Source organism: Callithrix jacchus, chromosome 1, assembly GCF_049354715.1.
Source record: "Callithrix jacchus isolate 240 chromosome 1, calJac240_pri, whole genome shotgun sequence".
Classification (NCBI taxonomy): domain Eukaryota; kingdom Metazoa; phylum Chordata; class Mammalia; order Primates; family Cebidae; genus Callithrix; species Callithrix jacchus.
In genome coordinates this window covers 164476862-164494495 of record NC_133502.1, presented here as the reverse complement: position 1 = coordinate 164494495, position 17634 = coordinate 164476862, and the positions used below count along the sequence as shown (strand labels likewise).

General features: G+C 45.1%; 1 protein-coding gene across 3 annotated transcripts in view; it reads right to left on the bottom strand.

The window, feature by feature from the left end:
* PAPPA (pappalysin 1) overlaps positions 1-15862 on the bottom strand; it is a 253779-nt gene extending 237917 nt beyond the window's left edge. For all 3 annotated transcript variants that reach the window (XR_008475800.2, XR_008475799.2, XM_002743252.6), the window contains exon 1: positions 14782-15862. Coding sequence is in view for 1 of the 3 variants with exons in the window: in XM_002743252.6 (XP_002743298.3) it covers positions 14782-15199 (418 nt within the window). In the remaining 2 variants the exon portion in view is untranslated. The remainder of the gene's footprint in view (positions 1-14781) is intronic.
* Positions 15863-17634: the final 1772 nt, after the last annotated feature.

The window sequence follows — 17634 nt, the reverse complement described above, 5'->3', positions numbered from 1 at the left end:
TATATGTTTAAAATTACATATATGACTATACCCCCACACAAGGCAGAGCACACACTCTACACACATACACAGGAACTGTTCCCTTCATGAGCAAGTCACCAATCCTTCCAGGTGGAAGAGATCATGTATACCTTTGAAATTTCAGAGCACTACTTAGCCTCCATGATAAACATGGGTGTTTCATAACACAGTGTTTCTGCTCTGTGCTTCCCCAGGACTCTATTAATTGCTTAGTTATAGCAGTTGCTATGATGTCATGGATCTGTTTACCAGTCTGCTTCCACCAATAAGACTGGGAGCTCCATAAGGCATGGAACTGTGTGCCTTTTTCTTCTTTTTAATTCTCATCTCCTAACTCAATGTATAATACATAAAAATTGCTTAATAACTATATATTAAATGAACAGATGAATGGTTATAGAGAAGAAAGAAAATAACATTTACCTTTACTAATAAACTTTTATTCTGCCAGGCGCGGTGGCTCAAGCCTGTAATCCCAGCACTTTGGGAGGCCCAGGCGGGTGGATCATGAGGTCAAGAGATAAATACCATCCTGGTCAACATGGTGAAACCCCGTCTCTATTAAAATACAAAAAATGAGCTGGGCATGGTGGCGTGTGCCTGTAATCCCAGCTACTCTGGAGGCTGAGGCAGGAGAATTGCCTGAACCCAGGAGGCGGAGGTTGCGGTGATCCGAGATCACGCCATTGCACTCCAGCCTGGGTAACAAGAGCGAAACTCAAAATTTTATTCCTCATTGAACCTTAAAGAATGTGTAGGACAGCAGATTAGCATATAAGTCCTTTTAAAAAGTTATTAAACAGCTGTACAATGTTTCCTAATAATCTTACTCATACGAACCTGTGGTTATAACTATCACCCCACACTGTAAAGGAAAATAAAGTGAGCCAGTGGAAAGAGCACTGATGTGAAAGTCAACAGACTTAAATTCTAGTTTCAATTTTGCTGCTAATTTGCTATTAAACCTTACTCACTTAGTTTAGCTTAATTTAATAAGTAAATGTCTATGGATCTCCATTTCTCAAATCTGTAAACTGATTTGATAAGGCAGTTTCTGTGACTCCAGTTTTAGAATTTGGGAAAGGGAAGGTCAAGATATTGTATTTGTTTTCAGCAGATTTAATCAGCATCTTCAGGGCTATTCTGCAAAGGAGTCATCCTGAGAGCTTAATAATGGCTCTATCAAGGCTTAATTAGCTCTGATAACAGTCACCTCAAAATCAGCCCTGTCACTCTTCTATTCAAAACCCCACATTCATTCAGTCACCCACATAATTCCCCAATTTGCCTGAGAAAGCATCGGGGCCCTCATGAGACGATGACAAGGAAGCTCCATTGAGTATATTTGGGGAAACATGTCCCAGGCACTGATTCTCAAAAGAGGAATCCAAAAACATTTTTGGCAAATAGAGCATCTTTGAAATAAGTGTACACCTGGTCCTCCTTATCTGTAGCCTCTGCATCTGTGGATTCAACCAACTTCAGATTGAAAATATTTCAGTATAAATTAAAATAAGATAATTAATATAAATAATAGAGATAAAACAATACCACATAACAACTATTTATATAGCATTCATATTGCATTCGGTATTATAAGTAATCAGGAGATGATTCAAATTATGTGGAAGGATGTGTGTGGGTTATTCACAAATATTATGCCATTTTATGTCGGGGACTTGAGCATCCTCAGATTTTGGCATTGGTCGGGGAGGTTGGTCCTGGAATCAATCCTCCATGGATACTGAGGGACAACTTTTTATCTCCCAAAGGACTAGTTAAAGGTGGGAAATGCTCTAATGGATGTAAATTGTCTTTCTGTTTGCAAATCACTTGCAAATAAAATGTACTTTGCATATCTGAGATTCCTTAGCCAACCTCTTTGAAACTGTATAATGTTCATTCAGATTTTTCCTCTATTTATTCCTCTGTCCTTCCCTCTCTTTCTTCCTTCCTTCCTTTTCCATTCTACATTCTTCAAATGTTTGCATTAGCCACTGGGGGGCACCATCATTCATTCATTCAGTCATTCATATATTCATTCTCTTGTGGAACATTTACTGAGTAATTGCGGTGTTCCAAGCAATGTGTCAGGCCTTGAGGATGAAGAGAGATAAAATTAAACTGGTGTAGATTAGAATTCTAGTTTAACCACCCATTAGCCTTGGGTACTTCAGGGAGTCAAGCAACTCCGTAACCCAGTTTCAGAGGGTTCAAAGTGTAGCATTCAGCATAGTGCTAGCATATAGTAAGTGCTTTCACTACAGTTATTACTGCTGAGGATGTGTCTTCTCTCCTAGGGGTATATAAACAGTGGACAGAGAATTCCAGATCCTAAGGTCATCACAAGGTCTCACAGGATCAAGGAAAATCAAGGAAAGCAGATAGAAAACCCCCCTATCAGAAAGGAGGAAAATGGGTGAAAACTCAAGCAACAGATATATGACTGCCAGGACACTTGAGGAGAAAGATACTGATAAGGGTGAGAGGGGGTAATTTGAGAGGCAAGCAAAGTTTAAGATTATGTGCTGCCGTTCACACACAAAACAAACGCTTTGCAAACAGACGCAGGGCTGAGAGGCGAAGACAAAGGCCAAAATGTGGCTTGGATTAGAAAAGCCATGATGTGAGCTGAGGAGGCCCTTAAATACACTATTCCCCTCCCCCTTCTGTTTTGGAAGGCCAGATTTCTTTTCCCTTCTGACTTCTTTGCTCAGGGGTAAATGGAATTAACCACTGTGTAATGTTTCTGATGGTGACGCACATGCTGGGTCATGTGCTTTGGTTACGTAATGCAACATGCCTAAGGTTCCTGAGCTCTTTCTCCCAGAATCATTAGATATTCAACTGGTTCTCTTATCCAGTCATCCATCTGTTAAACAAAAAAAATATAGCCCCTTTCTTTATATGTCAGATACTGAGCTACACAGTGGAGAACTTGAGATGGATAAGATCCCGAATATGTGCACAGTCGATAAAAGTGTGCAGAAGGCATCGTGGGAAGAGATGAATGAGGTAGTGAGCAAGTTACACTTTGGGAGAAGTTATGGAGGGCTTCTCGGAAGAGAGAAACCTTGAGCAAAATCCTGTAAAGAAATAAGCATTCTGCAAAGTGGTGCACAGGAAATAGAAGGCGAGTCAAGTAAAAAAAAGTGATGTTTTAAAAGCCAGGTACATTTAGGGGCTTCAAATAATTCAGACTCTATTGAAGAGCCTTTAGCTAGAGGTAACAGAGCAAGATTTACATTCTAGAAAGATCTGACTTTTGGATGTTGATGAGCAGGTTGAAGGAGGTACAGGGATTGGATTTCAGAGAAGTGGGTATTACAATACTAGGGAAATAGTCACAGCAAGAAATAAAGAGGATTTAAGATGCAGCAAAGAGAGGTTGGCTATAAACATTATAAGAAAGCAGGGGGCCGGGCGCGGTGGCTCATGCCTGTAATCCCAGCACTTTGGGAGGCCAAGGAGGGCGGATCACGAGGTCAAGAGATCAAGACCATCCTGGCCAACATGGTGAAACCCCATCTCTACTAAAAATACAAAACTTAGCTGGGCAGGGTGGTGCGCACCTGTAGTCCCATCTACTTGGGAGGCTGAGGCAGGAGAGTTGCTTGAACCTGGGAGGCAGAGGTTGTGGTGAGCCAAGATGGCGCCACTGTACTCCAGCCAGGCGCCTGGCAACAGAACAAGACTCTGTCTCAAAAAAAAAAAAAAAAAAGAAAAGAAAGCAGGATAGTGGTTTCTTTTCTTTGACTAATGGATTGAATATGGTAGATGATGGAATCTAGAGTAAGTGACACCAACCAAGATGAGAATTCAAGGAATTTTGGAGAAAAGATGATTTTTTCGGAAGTGTTGAGTTTGTAGTACATGCTAATAGTTCCAGTAGACAGGTGGATCTGTGAGTCTGGAGCCCAGTGGAGTCTGAAGACAAATAATGGCCATTAGTAGACAGATGGGTAATTAATCTATGGGAAAAGTTGTAAAGTCAGGAGACTAGTGGACCCAGACCTGGCTTAAGACTTTAAAGTAGCTACCAGTGGAGGATCTACCAATGTAAAAGTAACATTTTAAGTTGTTTGCTTTGTGATGCAAAGCTTTCTGGGCAATCATAAAAGAATATCCACCAATGGAGCAGTAACTTTCCAAGCTGTTGTCAGTTAATGGTAATCAGCCATACCCAGCTTGGTCACTGACTTGGACAAGCCACTTTCCTCATCAACCGTCGGTGCCTCATCTATGACATAAATTGCTTGGATGAGTCCTTTGGACTTCCATACACCTTGGTTCTTTGGACTTACATGAATTTAACTTCACAAAACTGAGTGTCACATTTATCAATGTTGTATGTTTTCTGCCTGGGTGACTTGCATCTTAAGATTGGCCTGTTAACACAGGCTTCTCTCCTTTTATCAGCCTCTGAGCTGAAAGATCTCCAGTCACACTGGGGAAAATAACCCCCTCCACACAAACGCATTTGGCCATATTCTGCCGAGCCACCTTTCATGTTCATAGAGCAACAGGAATGGATATGGGACAGACATGGGAATGATTTCTTGACTACACGCCTAACAGGTACAGTTTGGACCACCAGCTTCCTAGATGCACGAGGCTATACTAGGGCTCTGCATCTAAAGGCACGCTGCCCCTACTCACATACTTCAATATCCCAAGTTTTGATTGCCCAGCTTTTACATCTCAGTTTCCTCCAAGTGGGTTGGAATCTGAGACTACTGGGGTTCTCTGCAATCTAATGTAGAAGAGGAAAACCTCCTCTATTCTTCCAGGTTCTGTGGACTCTGAGTTTGTGGCAAACAATACTGGACAACAATCACATTTTCTTTATCTTGTCTGGAGAAAAGCCCAAGTGGTCAAAGCAAATAAGGTGGGTATGAGGAGAAGGAAGAGAGAGAAGAAGAAGGGAGTTGAGAGGATCGGCAGGATGTCTGTACTTCAGAGACGACACTTCCGGGAACCTTCTGAAGGGAAATAGTCTGGAAAATGGTAACAGACTCCAGAGTGCTGGTATTTCAACTCACTGACTTATCTGACTAAAATGATAAGCAATACTAAAAGGCCAGTGGTCTATTCCAGAGGCCAAGAATTCGTCTGGAACGGCCTTTATATCATAAGAAATTACAAAATATGAATGCGCTAGCATTTATCCATGAAGTGATGATTGGGAATCACTCAGTGAGTTTTCTGGATATTTGTCGGGGCTGTAATTAGTTATATTATTAATAGGATGGCTTCCAGCTATCAGGAAGTACCAATATTCCCCAAACAATGTCTTCAGTCAGTCTTAGAAATTCTACCACTGGTACTTTGCTTTGCGACACAAAGCTTTCTGGGCAGTCATAAGAGTATCCACCAATGGAGCAGTAACTTTGCAAGCTGTTATCAGTCAGTGGTACTTAGCAAGAAGGTGTACCAGCTTCTTTTTTCCCCCCGGTGTTGCTGAGGTGTGGAAGCCAAAAATGTGTCTGCACTTGGCCCCTGAGGATGACAGGCACAGGCACCACCTAGTGGGGGAAAATACACCAGAAAAGGAAGAAAACTGGAACTATTGCCAATTCCACAGTCCTGTCTGAGATCAGCCTTGATGAGGATTACAGAATCCTAGGAAGTGTCTGTACAAGGGTCTTCAGTGCACATAAACCCTACACTGAATTGCTCTCTAGGCAATTAGAATTCATCTGTGAAAATTAGTTCGGAGAAGGAAAGTGACTTGTCTAAAGTCACACAGCAAGCTAGTGATCGGCCTTGATGAGGATTACAGAATCCTATGAAGTGTCTATGCAAGGGTCTTCAATGCACTTAAACCCTACACTGAATTGCTCTCTAGGCAATTAGAATTCATCTGTGAAAATTAGTTCTGAGAAGGAAAGTGACTTGTCTAAAGTCGCACAGCAAGCTAGTGACTGTGCCTGTCTAGAATGGACATCTCCTAGTTCAAAACACACTGCTTCTCCTTTTTCCATACACTGTGGACTTCTCCAGAGAGCCTCAGGCCTACTCCTAGGTCTCCAATGCTACTCTCATGATGGCTTCCCTTGACCTCTCTTTCCAAATCTCACTCCTCCTGCATCCCCACTCCCACACAGCATTCCTAGACTTCCTTCTCAACGTTTTCTTTATAAACATTCATCTGACGTTATGGGATATATACACTTATTCATTGATAGTCTGTCTCCACCTTCTCCCCAACACCAACTGCACAGAATATAAACTCCCTGAGGGCAGAGACATTTCCCTCTTTTGTTTACTGCTCTGTCCTCAAGGAAGAAAAATACCCAGCATATAGCAGAAACTCAAAAAATACTTGTTGCATGCTTGGGCAGGAAATAGACAAATTTTACTTGGTCTCTTGTTCTTTATCTGCATGTCTGAGATTCTTTTAAAATGAGCATGAATTGTTTTTGTAAAATGACCCAATAAAGTGTTTATTGTGTTTGCTTTTTAGTTTTTTAAATTTTTATTTTTTAGGCAGGCCCTGTGGGCCCCTATAGGCTGAGGGTGGCTCATCCTAGAAGATAAATTTTTATTTTTTTACATTAAGATGACAGCAATAACTCTTTCCTGAGTTGTAAGGGAGAAAAGGCAATTCCTGGCTTTGCCAAAAGAGGTAAGTAAGTCTAACGCCTAGAGTTATTGAGAGTATTAGAAATAATGCATGGCAATGGCTGGCACACAGAATACTGACATGAGTTAACGTTTGCTGGGTTACCCCATGGTCTAGATTCCATTACTAAGCATTTTCCGCATGGAGGCCCAGTTAATCTTCAAAACAACCCTATGAAGTAATAGCTAGTATTATCTGCACATTACAGATGGGAAAAGTGAAGCTTGGAGAGATACTAAGTAACTTGCCCAAGGTCACACAACTAGCAGGTGCGATAGTCAGGGTTTGCCAAGGCAGTTTGCTTCCTGAGTCCTGTGATCAACCACTGCAAAATACTTCCCGAGTAAACATATGCTCCTGCAGGTCACAGCCCCAGGGCTCTAGAAGGCTCTCGAGTTGCTCTCCAGGCAGTTAGAGATGGAGAGAAATAAAGAACCAGAAAAATGAGAATGAAGGGTATGTGTACATGTATATGAATATGCATGTGTGTATTGTCACAACACTTTTGAGACTGTCATAATCACTAGCAGATCCCATGAAATTCTCATGAACAGGGCCAAAGATGCTGAACATTTTGCAATAGGTAGGGCACTCCCATAGAGCAAATAATTTTCTCCCTCAAAAGCTTCTTATTGCAAAGCAAGTCTCCACTTGCCCCTTCTACATGCTCCTCCTAAGGCTCCCCTCTTCACTTTGATTCCCCTCCACTTCTGCCTGGACAATCATTTTCACTTGAGTTTGCAAGTGTACAGAGCGGAGGGGATGGAGAGCTCCTCAGGTCTGAAGCCTGGGCTGCGTCACGACTTTCGGTTAATCTTTGCGCGACCTTGGGAGGCTCCCTAGCCCTCTCCAGGCGGCGGCCTCTGTATTTGCAAACCTTTCAGGTCACAGAACACGCAGGGAACTGAGACTTCACTTCCTCCCGTGGCTCTCAAACACTTTAAATATTTTTAACTTTTTATTATGGAAATCTTCAATCACACACCAAAGCACGAACAAAAATGTATTAAAGCTCAAAGGTTTAATCACTTGGTTTCAACAATTGTTAACAGTTCACTGATCTCTCGCCTACCACTACCCCCTGAAAAACCTTTTATTGTTTGTTTGTTTTTCTGGAGCTTTTTAAGCAAATAAACAAACATAATAGACATAACATAATTTTACCCATGAGTACTTCAGTATGCATTGCTAACAAATTAGGATCTTAAAAAAACCCATAGAACAATATCGTATCACACCTATCAAGATTAACAATAACTTCTTAATGTCAGTCCATGTCCATTTAAACTCTTTGTAATGAAGGAACATATTCCTTCAAACAGAATCTTGTAGTATCACACAATTTAAGTGGAATAAGGTGAAGGGAAGGAGAGCGGCAGAGTCCTGCCCTTCACCCTTGTCCCGGAGGCTCCCTACGATTGTGAGGCACAGTTTGAAAGTCCCTATTTTACCCTTAAACCTCCTTTTGCATCCTGAGAACACTGAGGTCCAGAGACAAGCAGTAAATGGTCATGGTCATAAAGCAGTAAGTGGCAGGATTTGGCAGACTTATGAAGTCCCAACATCAAAGAACTCCAGTGAGGTCACAGGCATGAAAAGGTTTTCTAACTCCATCACTGTTTATTATCTGCAGTGTGAATGATAATAAAGGCACCTTTCCAGGAATGACCTTGATTGCACGAATCCCTCACATCTCTTACCTTCTAGCTCCTCCTAACCATGCTAACCTGTGCACTGTGGTCTGACTTCAGCCAAGAGCTTCCTAAGCCATTGTCTCACCTGGTCCCCATGACAACCCATGACATGGGAATATCAAGAGTAATCATCCCCCAAACCCTCTCCCTTGAGACCCCAGTGGTTAAGTCAGAGACCACAGGTCACATAGCTTAGAGGAAGCCAAACCAGGACCTGAACTCTAACCTCCTAATTCCCATTTACAGATCTTCAAACAAGCCAAAAACTTACAAGTCAGTTCTCGGCTGCTGGTGTCAGAATCACAGTTGAGCATTTCCCGTAACGGCATCAAGTAGTGAAGCAGAGCTCTTAGTGCAGTAAGAAGAAAGTCAGGAGAACCTTGAGGGGAAGGGAGCTAAGTTCTAAGAAGGGGAAGCTGATGAGGAAATAAATCAATGCCTACTGGATTCCTAAGCTCTTGGCCATAGGTAGATAAGATATGAGCTGCCCCTAGAGGGAGTCCTCCTACCTCTGGTACCTGGAGATTTTCTCTTTTCCTCATTGGAGACACCTGCAGCCAATACTGGTTTTAGAGTGAGCTCAAGGTGAGGGGTTTTGAAAGAATAGGAACACACACCTTTCTAAAGTACTAGAAACGTACAAACAGGGCAAACCCTAGGAACAGGGCAAAGTGAATGCTGAATGCCTCGGGGCTGAGCTTCCCTTTCTTATAAACCTTATTCCTATTAAAATAGGCTTCTCTCTCCAAAACTCCGATAGATTTATTTGAGATCAGGTGCATCCTGTAAAGATGGGAACCATCAGGTGGTCACACTTTAAAGAAGTCACCAGAAGGAAAAGACAAGGAATAGCACTGGAAAAATGAAATGTCAGAGGCTGTGGCACCCGGGGGTTTTAAGTGAACAGAGGAATTCAGTATGGAAGAGGGGTCCTTCAGAGTTGGGGCACCAGAACCTCCCTGAGGGCTTAGCTGCTAACCAGCTCAGTGAGCAGGGAACATCACTTCCCCTTTGGGCCTCCGCAGAAGGAGCTGTCACACTACATCAGTAATTATTTTCACTGGTGGTCCTTCAACATTACCTGAGAAGGCTTTGGGAAACACCAGTTCCCAGACCGACCCCAGACCCACGACATCAAAATCCTTGGGGTGCAGCCTGGGAAGAAGGATGTTTTAAAAGCCGGTTATTCGTGGTGCAGCCAAAGGATCTCTCACACCCTATTTAGAGGGGACCATCTGTGAATACAGTTTAATTTTGTGTGACCCTGGTCCTCAACTCTCCTGTTGCACAGTGAACTGTTTGATTCAGGTGATCACCGAGTTCATGGCCAGCTGGCTGTACACAACCCATGCTCCTGAGTTCCGTATCTCTGGAACTCGATTTTGCCCTCCTCTGTGCAGGGAATAATGGGAGGTGCTTTTCCATGTTTCACAGACTTTATCACCTCTATTTGTTCCCTGAGTGGTAGCTCAAGAGAAAGTGAGAGTTTGGGGAGCACCTGGGGAAGGAGCAAGAGGCCGACAGTAGATCTGTGTGGCTTCCGTTTCAAAGGTGCCTGCTTTCTCTTAATGCTAAGTTGTTTTCCTGTTTACAAGTCCCAGTGGTTCTGGGCCTTTTTTGGCTCTTATTACCAAGGAGTTAACCCAGCATGTCAAAGAGGAGAAGATCAAAGTGAAAGAAAGGTATTTGAAGGAGTCTAATTGCTCCCCAAGATACATTATCTACTCTAGATAGACTCCCCAGCAACTCAAGATGGGAAACCCTACAAACAGGCCCCAATTTTTGAAAGCCAAAGCCACAAACTGGAAAAGGAGATGCAGCTACTTCCTAGATCTGGCTACTTTTGACTGAGTCCCTAATACAAGTTGACACTGTGCTGGGTACTTTTTGCATGTTGATTTCATAGAAATTTCCTGATGTAAGTATGCCCATTTTATGGATATGTAAACCAAGGGATAGATGGGTGAAGCGACTTGACTCAAATCACACAGCATGTGAGAGAAATTCCAAGCCTGTCCATCTGATAATTTGGTGTAAAAAGAAAAACAGATCTGCCAGGTCTCATCCAGGGCTTTAGGTGAGATTTATACACATTTTCACCCTCTTCAATCTGTAGGTATATGATTGACAAATAGAGATGCAGAAAGGAATGGAAATGTTCTGCAGAAAGATGAAGATAGAGCCATTTCTTTTCTCTCCATCTTTGTAGACTGCTGACAGAGGAAACAGACGGATTCACATCCAGGCTCTGTCCGCTGAGAACCTGTGGGACTTTAGATCAAGTCATTTTAACTCTGTGAAACTCAGATTCCTCTCTTGTGAAGTACGGGAGATGATACACACTTCTCAGGGTAGTTGTGAGGGCAAAACATGCAGGCACAAGGGAAGTGACCAGCATCATCAAGGAAGCACCCAGGCAGAGTCAAATTTCTTCCTACCTCCACATGCTCCCCAGCCCAGAAAGCCAAGACTGAGATCTTTGTAAAATCATGTCTAATAAGAATGAAGTCTGCCGAGCGCTTAACTGTATACCAAGTCCAGTTTCAAGTGCCTTCCACATACAAGTTCTCTTAGCATTTACATCACTCTGTGAGATAAGTACTTGTGCCAACATCACTTTGTATAGGAGGAAGGTGAATGAATGAAGTCCAGAGAAGTCAACTAACTTGCTGGCCCAAAGTCACACAGTCAGTGAGGGGCAGATCCCACTTACGTAACCTGGCTACTAGAACTGAGTTCTAACCATTACAGTATTCTAGTTCCCAGGTAGGACTACAGATAGTAGGGCAAAGCCTTGTTAATATGTGGACTCCTAGCTTTACATTAAAACCCAGCCCTCACTCTTACAGCAATGCTGAGTGGAGAAAATGTGGGCACTCTGTTTTGAGGGCTGTGGGTACTAGGAAGTGGGGCTGCAGAAGGGAAGGAAAGAAAGATTCTTGGAAGTAACCAGCACACTCAACCCAGTCCAACCATTAGAACAAAAGAAAAAGGCCAGCAAGCAGAGGTGCTGGGATTCAGATAAATCCCTTTCTTCTTCTGAGCAGGAATTCCAAATCACTAAGGGAAGGGGAGTGTGATGGGGTGGGAGCAGGGCAGTAGTTGTGGGGTTCACATTTCACTTATCTAACAGGTCAGGAGAAACTTTAACAAGATTAACTGCTGCTCAAGGCCTCTGCTCAATGGAGCAAAATGAGACTTTTGTTTTCCTTTTCTTTCAGACTGGAGGGGTGTTGCCGGGGAGCAGTTGGGGATGAGGAGCAGGGGTCCGGTTCCTTCTGCCTGGTGTGGTACAAAAGCAAAGGGATGTGTCAGAAACAACCCCCCATCCCCTGACTTGAAAGGGAGCCCAAATTGCTATGCATGAAGGCTGAAGGAAGATTGTGTCTGGAGGGTGGGTCTGTGTGGGGTGAGAGGTGACGGTGTTTATGAGACACATTCTCTTCGAGGTGCAGGGGGCAAGGCCTGGAAGTCAGATGTCAGGGATTAAATCCTAGTTCCTGCCGCTGGGGAACTGTGTCATTCAGCACACACCCCTCCCCTCTCTGTGTCTCTTTCTCCCCATTCAGCCAAAAGGGAACCTGGCTCGGGTAACCTCAGAGGACCCTTCTCACAGTAGCCTTCAAGGATTCTTCAATCCTAAAGACCATCCACCGTGGACCCTCCAGAGAATCCTACACATAGGCACTTTCTAACTTTGGCTTTGTTTTTGCCTTCATAAGCTTTTTTTTTTTTTTTTTTTAATGTATTAAAATATTTTTTTTCTCCTTTCCTTTCAGAAAAATAAAAGGCATGTTTTCTGAGCTTCAGAAGCAAACTGCTCCTTCGCTCCTTCCTCCTGTCTCTCTGAGCGCCTGTCTGAACTGGTGTCAGTGAAGTTTGAACCGGGGCAGAAATAGCATCCCGGGCGGATCTGGGAGCATAGCCCGCCTACCAGGAGCGGCAAGGCCTGCCTCTGCCAGACGACAGACCCGGTTAACAGCGCCGTAAAATTAGACCTTCACGAAACCCAATTGAATCCTGCAGCAGAGAGTGAGGTAAGGCAGCCTGGCCTGACAGCGAGGCAGCAGCGCTCTGCCTGAAATAGCAGCGAGGTCCCTGCTGAGCGATGGCTGCTCTCTCAAGATAGGTGACCAGGGATTCCTAGGAAAGTGGCAACGCCCAGCCACAGAAAGCCAGCAGAGGGTCAGGCAGCAAACTGGGCACCTGAGGTCGCAGCGAGAGAGTGAGCCTTAGCACCGGATCCTTGCTGCCCACCTGGGTCCTGCCTCTCCCAGCCCAAACTTACACGAACGAGGGAGCTGAGAAAGTACTTCTGCAAAGAACCTGTTTGTTTGCTTTTTAATTCAAGGAGAAGCAGGTTCTTTTTAGTCCAACAGCCTGCACCATGTGGAGGATATGCAGAATGAGTCTTTTCTGGCTCGGAGCCAGGTGTTTACACACCACCAAATCTGGCTCGAACTCAACTAGGGGAGGGAAAAGAAATCCACCAGAATCCTCAGGAGAAAAGCTCCTGGTTTCTGGTGCTACACGACAGCAGTGCTTCCTTTTTTTTTTCATTTTGAGAGGAATGTTATTTCCACACATAAAACGGACCAGGCATTTTATACAAGCAATAATAACCTAACGTAGCCCATCCAATTAAAGTATTTGACTGCAACAATCGTTGTGTGAGAGAGTCCTTGTCTGAATTATAGACATTTATAAAGCAGTCTCCTATGGAATCCCAGGTGTTTAATATATATGTATATACATGTATTTATGTAGACACACTTACATCGTTAAAATGCATTCACTACCCTTTTACAGATGATACCTGCATAACCCTGTGCTCTCCTCTCTCCGGGGAATGCCTTCCAAATCACAGGTAAAGACTAGGAAAAACCAGACCTACAGATTTAAAAAAACAAAAACAAAAACACCTCCAAGCAGTAGTCTCTGTGTTTTTTCCAGTATGGAAAGAGAAGTCAACATACTACACCCCTAAATTATCACCATCGTCATTATTATTAAGAATAACGTCTCCTCTACTCCAAATTAGACCCTCCTCTGGGCAAATAGGGCTTGCGAGTTAAAAGTGAATGAGTTCAGTTTCCTTTTTCTTCCCGGGGAAAAAAGAGGAAAAATACATGCGATGACGTCAGTTGTGGGTTGTTGGGGGAATCGCTGTTTCTCCTCTGATAGCGGGAAAGCGGGGGCTTTGGAGCACGTATCCTTGAGGATAGCAGCAGAGTGTGGATCTCCTAAAGGGGTCTTCAGGTCAATCGGATAATCAGTGCTACATTTGCGAATGTCCAAGCCATGGAAAGACAGGAAGAATCAGAACTGCCCGAAGAGTTCAGAGCTTTCCCTTCTAAGTGTGTGTGTGTGTGTGTGTGTGTGTGTGTGTGTGTTATCGCAAAACGCCTTCACACGTTTCCTGGCTGCAGCGAAGGGGGAACCCCTACTCCCCCTTTAAGAAGTCCCAGGACATGGCAAGATTGTTTGTGCAGGAAGGGAATCTCCCAGACAGAAAAGGCAAAACTTTCCTTCTCTCCTCCAGCGCCGCCCCCGACTCCGCTCCCCCGTGTTATTAAAGGCATTTCCACAGATTCATTTAGAGGGGGAAACGGATGCTGGAGTATTTCTAAGGTTTGCAATCCTCGCAAAGTGTCTGGTTTCACTATAGGCTTTGCTGTGGCAGAGCGAAAGGGAGAGAGAGAGGGAGGCTGAGGAGGGAGAACTCAAATTCATTACGGGCTCCTAAAGTCTCACAGGAGAAAAGAGCCCCGTTTCGCAGCCGCGTCTGAGGAACGCTGGCGGCGGGTGCGTTAGGAAGGTCCCGTCCCAGCCCGGAGTGTCAGGCAACGGGCTTTAAAAGCTAGGACATGGGATGCCGTGGAGGAGGTGAGGGTGAGTCCCAGAGGCAGGCTTAAATCAGGGAGCAACTTTGGGGCACTTCCAGGACTTCTAAGTCCTGGCGATCACAGCAACCGTGCCCTCGGCGGCTTTCTTGGGAATGGGGCCGAATGAAGGGGAGTGACTCCCATTAAAACGTCTAAGAAATCAACGGTCCCCAAGTCTCCCTGCACACGCATCTCAATTGGGTCATCTTCCCTTTCATCCCAAACGGAGGGCGTATATCTGGCCATTCGGAGCACGGGTTACACGCCCTAGGCTCTCCGGGAGCCAGCCCTTCCTGACCGAGGGTCGCGGGTCCGCCAGGAGAGCTCCGCAGGTTCCTCCCGGCGGTCGGGCAGCGCCGCCTTCCTCGCGCGCCCATTCCGCCGACGGGGCAAAGTGAGGCTCTCCGCTCGCTCGGAGGTCTCCGCGCCGCTGGCGGGACGCCTCCCGCACAGACACCCCGCAAGCCCCGGACCCGCCCGCCACCCGCGCCTGGACACCCGCGCGCCTCTGCGGCCGCAGGGAGAGTGCAGCGCCCACCGGGGCGCCCTCGCCTACCTGTGATCACCGCCGGGGACCTCTGGCCCCCCTCCGCTCGCAGCCACACTTGCAGCGTGAACGCGTCCCGGGGCAGCTCGAGGTCGGCCCGCAGGCGCAGCTGCTCGCCTCGCCCGCTGAAATAGAGCGCCCGGCTCGGCGGGCTCGGCTCCTCGGCGGCGTCCCTCGCCTCCCGCTGCTGCCGCCGCCGGGGGACGCGCACGGCTTCCCAGGCACCGCCCGGCGGCGGCAGCGGCGGCGGCAGCGAGGCGCGGCGGCCACGGGCCGCTCGGGTGGCGCAGGTGGCCGGGCCGGCGGCGGGGCGCGGGGGTCGGCCGGCCCGCGGGTCTCTCCGGACCCGGCGGGGACGCTCCGCCAGCCCGCAGCCCAGCGCGGCGCTCAACAGCCCCAGGTGCAGCACCCAACTCCAAAGCCGCATGTCCGACGGTCCCCCCCGCCCCCCCTTTGCCCCTGCTCCGCCGCCGGGAGCTGCCAGCTTTGGGAGCCTCGGCGCCTCGACTTTCTTCGCTTCTTCACCCTTCTTGGGCGAGCCCCCCCTTCCACTTGCTTTTTTTCTTTTCTTTCTCGCTTTCCTCCTCAAGGTGTGTGCTCCACTCTCCCACCTTTGAAAAATACAGTCCAACTCCTTCTGGTTGGCAATTAATTTCTCTCCCCGCTCCTTTATCTGCCTTATCCCCCCCGCAACAGCTGGTTGCCTTCCTCCTTGTTTTATTTCATTTTATTTTATATGATTTCTCGCTCCTAAAAAAAAGCTCCTCTAAGACTGATCCACTGAATTCCCTCCCCTCAAAAGATGCTCTAATTTATTTATTTTTTGCGTCCTTTATAACATAAGCCACAGCCCCCTTCTCCCCCCCCTCAGTCCCCCCTCCCCTCCCTCCTTCACAAAATGAAAGGAAAGAGGGGGAAAAAATCCCTCAGAAGATGAGTAAACAAGCGTATGCTAATCTGCTCCCCAGCGCTCCACCTTCCCAATTGAATGAGTCCCTGTTAAAACTGCGGGGATCATGACTAATCAATCAGTTTGGAGAGGCCGAGCTACCCAGCTTTCCTTCACTTTGCCGTTTGCCTCCTTTCCTTCGCTCCCGCTTCTCCACCCCCTCCTTTTCTCCTTTTTTTTTTTTTTAAGAAGACAATCTTAAAGTAACAATTTAATGAAATTCTGCACACACCCCCTTACGATCCTCCCAGCTCTCCTCATTCCTGCTCAAAACACACATTCCTGTTTTTGTTTTGTTTTGCTGGTTTTTCTGCCCCTCCCTCACTCCACCCTCATCATTATTATTATTATTATTTCTGATGGCAGGAGAAAAACATCTATCTCTACTTTCAGGATTCCCTTTGCACTTTGCTGGTAAACCTCATCCTTTTCTATAGCACATAAAGAGTCTTGAAACTTGATTTTTAGATTTTTAAAAAAAATTCTCTCTCTCTCTTGTCTCTCCCTCCCTCCCTTTCCCTCTCTCTTTTTCTCACTCCCTCACTCTCTTCTACCTCCTTCCTCTCTCCTCTCCCTTTCTCTCCTTTTACCTCTTTCCCTCTTCTTTCCCCCTCCTTTTTTTTTTTTTTTGCTTCCCCTGTCGTTTTCCCTCTCAGAATTTCCTTAAAGTTGTACCATGATGAACCATCCCCCTATTTTCTGAGCCCCCAGATAAGGCTGGCTTCAGCTAATCCAAATGTTTTCAAAGTCCTTATGGAATCATCAGAGGAAAATAGAAGAAAGGCACTGTCCAGGACATCCGCCTTTCAGAAGCTGTAGTCCCAGTACAACTGGGTCTCTGAATTCCCCTGAATACTCTTTAAAATATTCTGTTGGTCATTAGAACTTATTTTAATTTTATAGGAAGAAAATGATAGAAAAATATTAATTTGCTTAATTTTTTCCAACCTAAGCAATTCAGGTCCTCTGACATTGTTAAAGTCCCAGGTAAGGATCTGACCATTTGCCACTTTGTAGGTCTGTTTTTGAACTGGAACATAACGTGTAATATATTTTTTTCTTCTTTTTTCCCCCTCTTTATAGAACTCAAAAGCTCCCCCTTATGGCAAAACAGATCTTCTTTTATTTTGTCCAAGTGCTTAATAAGTCAAAACGTGTTAGCAGTGGTGGATTACAAACTATTAATTACCAATTTATTCCAAAAAGGTAGTGATAAAAATCTGCTGGGTGAAGTTTGCATGTGAATAGCATGCTGAAAGCCTGTGATGAAATTAACTCCACTAAATTGTGACTTTCTTCCTCATGTGCTCTTATCTTCAGGGCTTTTCCAGATCTTTCTTGAGAGCTGGGAACATTGCTGCATGCCTCAGGAAGAGATAAAACTAGGAAAGAATATTTGTTGGTGAAAGTATGACGATTTGTCGGATGAGCAAATGACTCAGACATCCCCTTTATGAAAGCCAGAATGTGATATATGCAACGATTATGGAACCTTTCTGAAAATGGTAGATCTCAGATTCATAGGTTCCTAGTTTAGAAAGAAGTTTCTGTATAGTCTTAGGCTAAGAATGTTTGAACTCTGTTTCTGCAGTCATAAAATGAAAATAGCACTATATCCTAAATGTGTTTTCAGAGACTGGCTGGAGGAAAGGAAATCTTGGTGCACAATGTCATGAATAAGGAATTTGCCTAAGCAAATCTTTGACTTTTTGCAACTCCAAGTCATCTGTAAAAGGTTGCCATTGGATAAAAAGAGAGCAGTATTAAACAACATAAATTATATCATTCGAAATCCCCCTTCCTCTCCAATAGAGGCTGGACCATGACTACTGATTTACTTCAGTGTGGCAATTAGGATTTAGAAACTGCATGTCTTCTAGGGGGATTTTAAGTCATCGTATACATAATTTTGA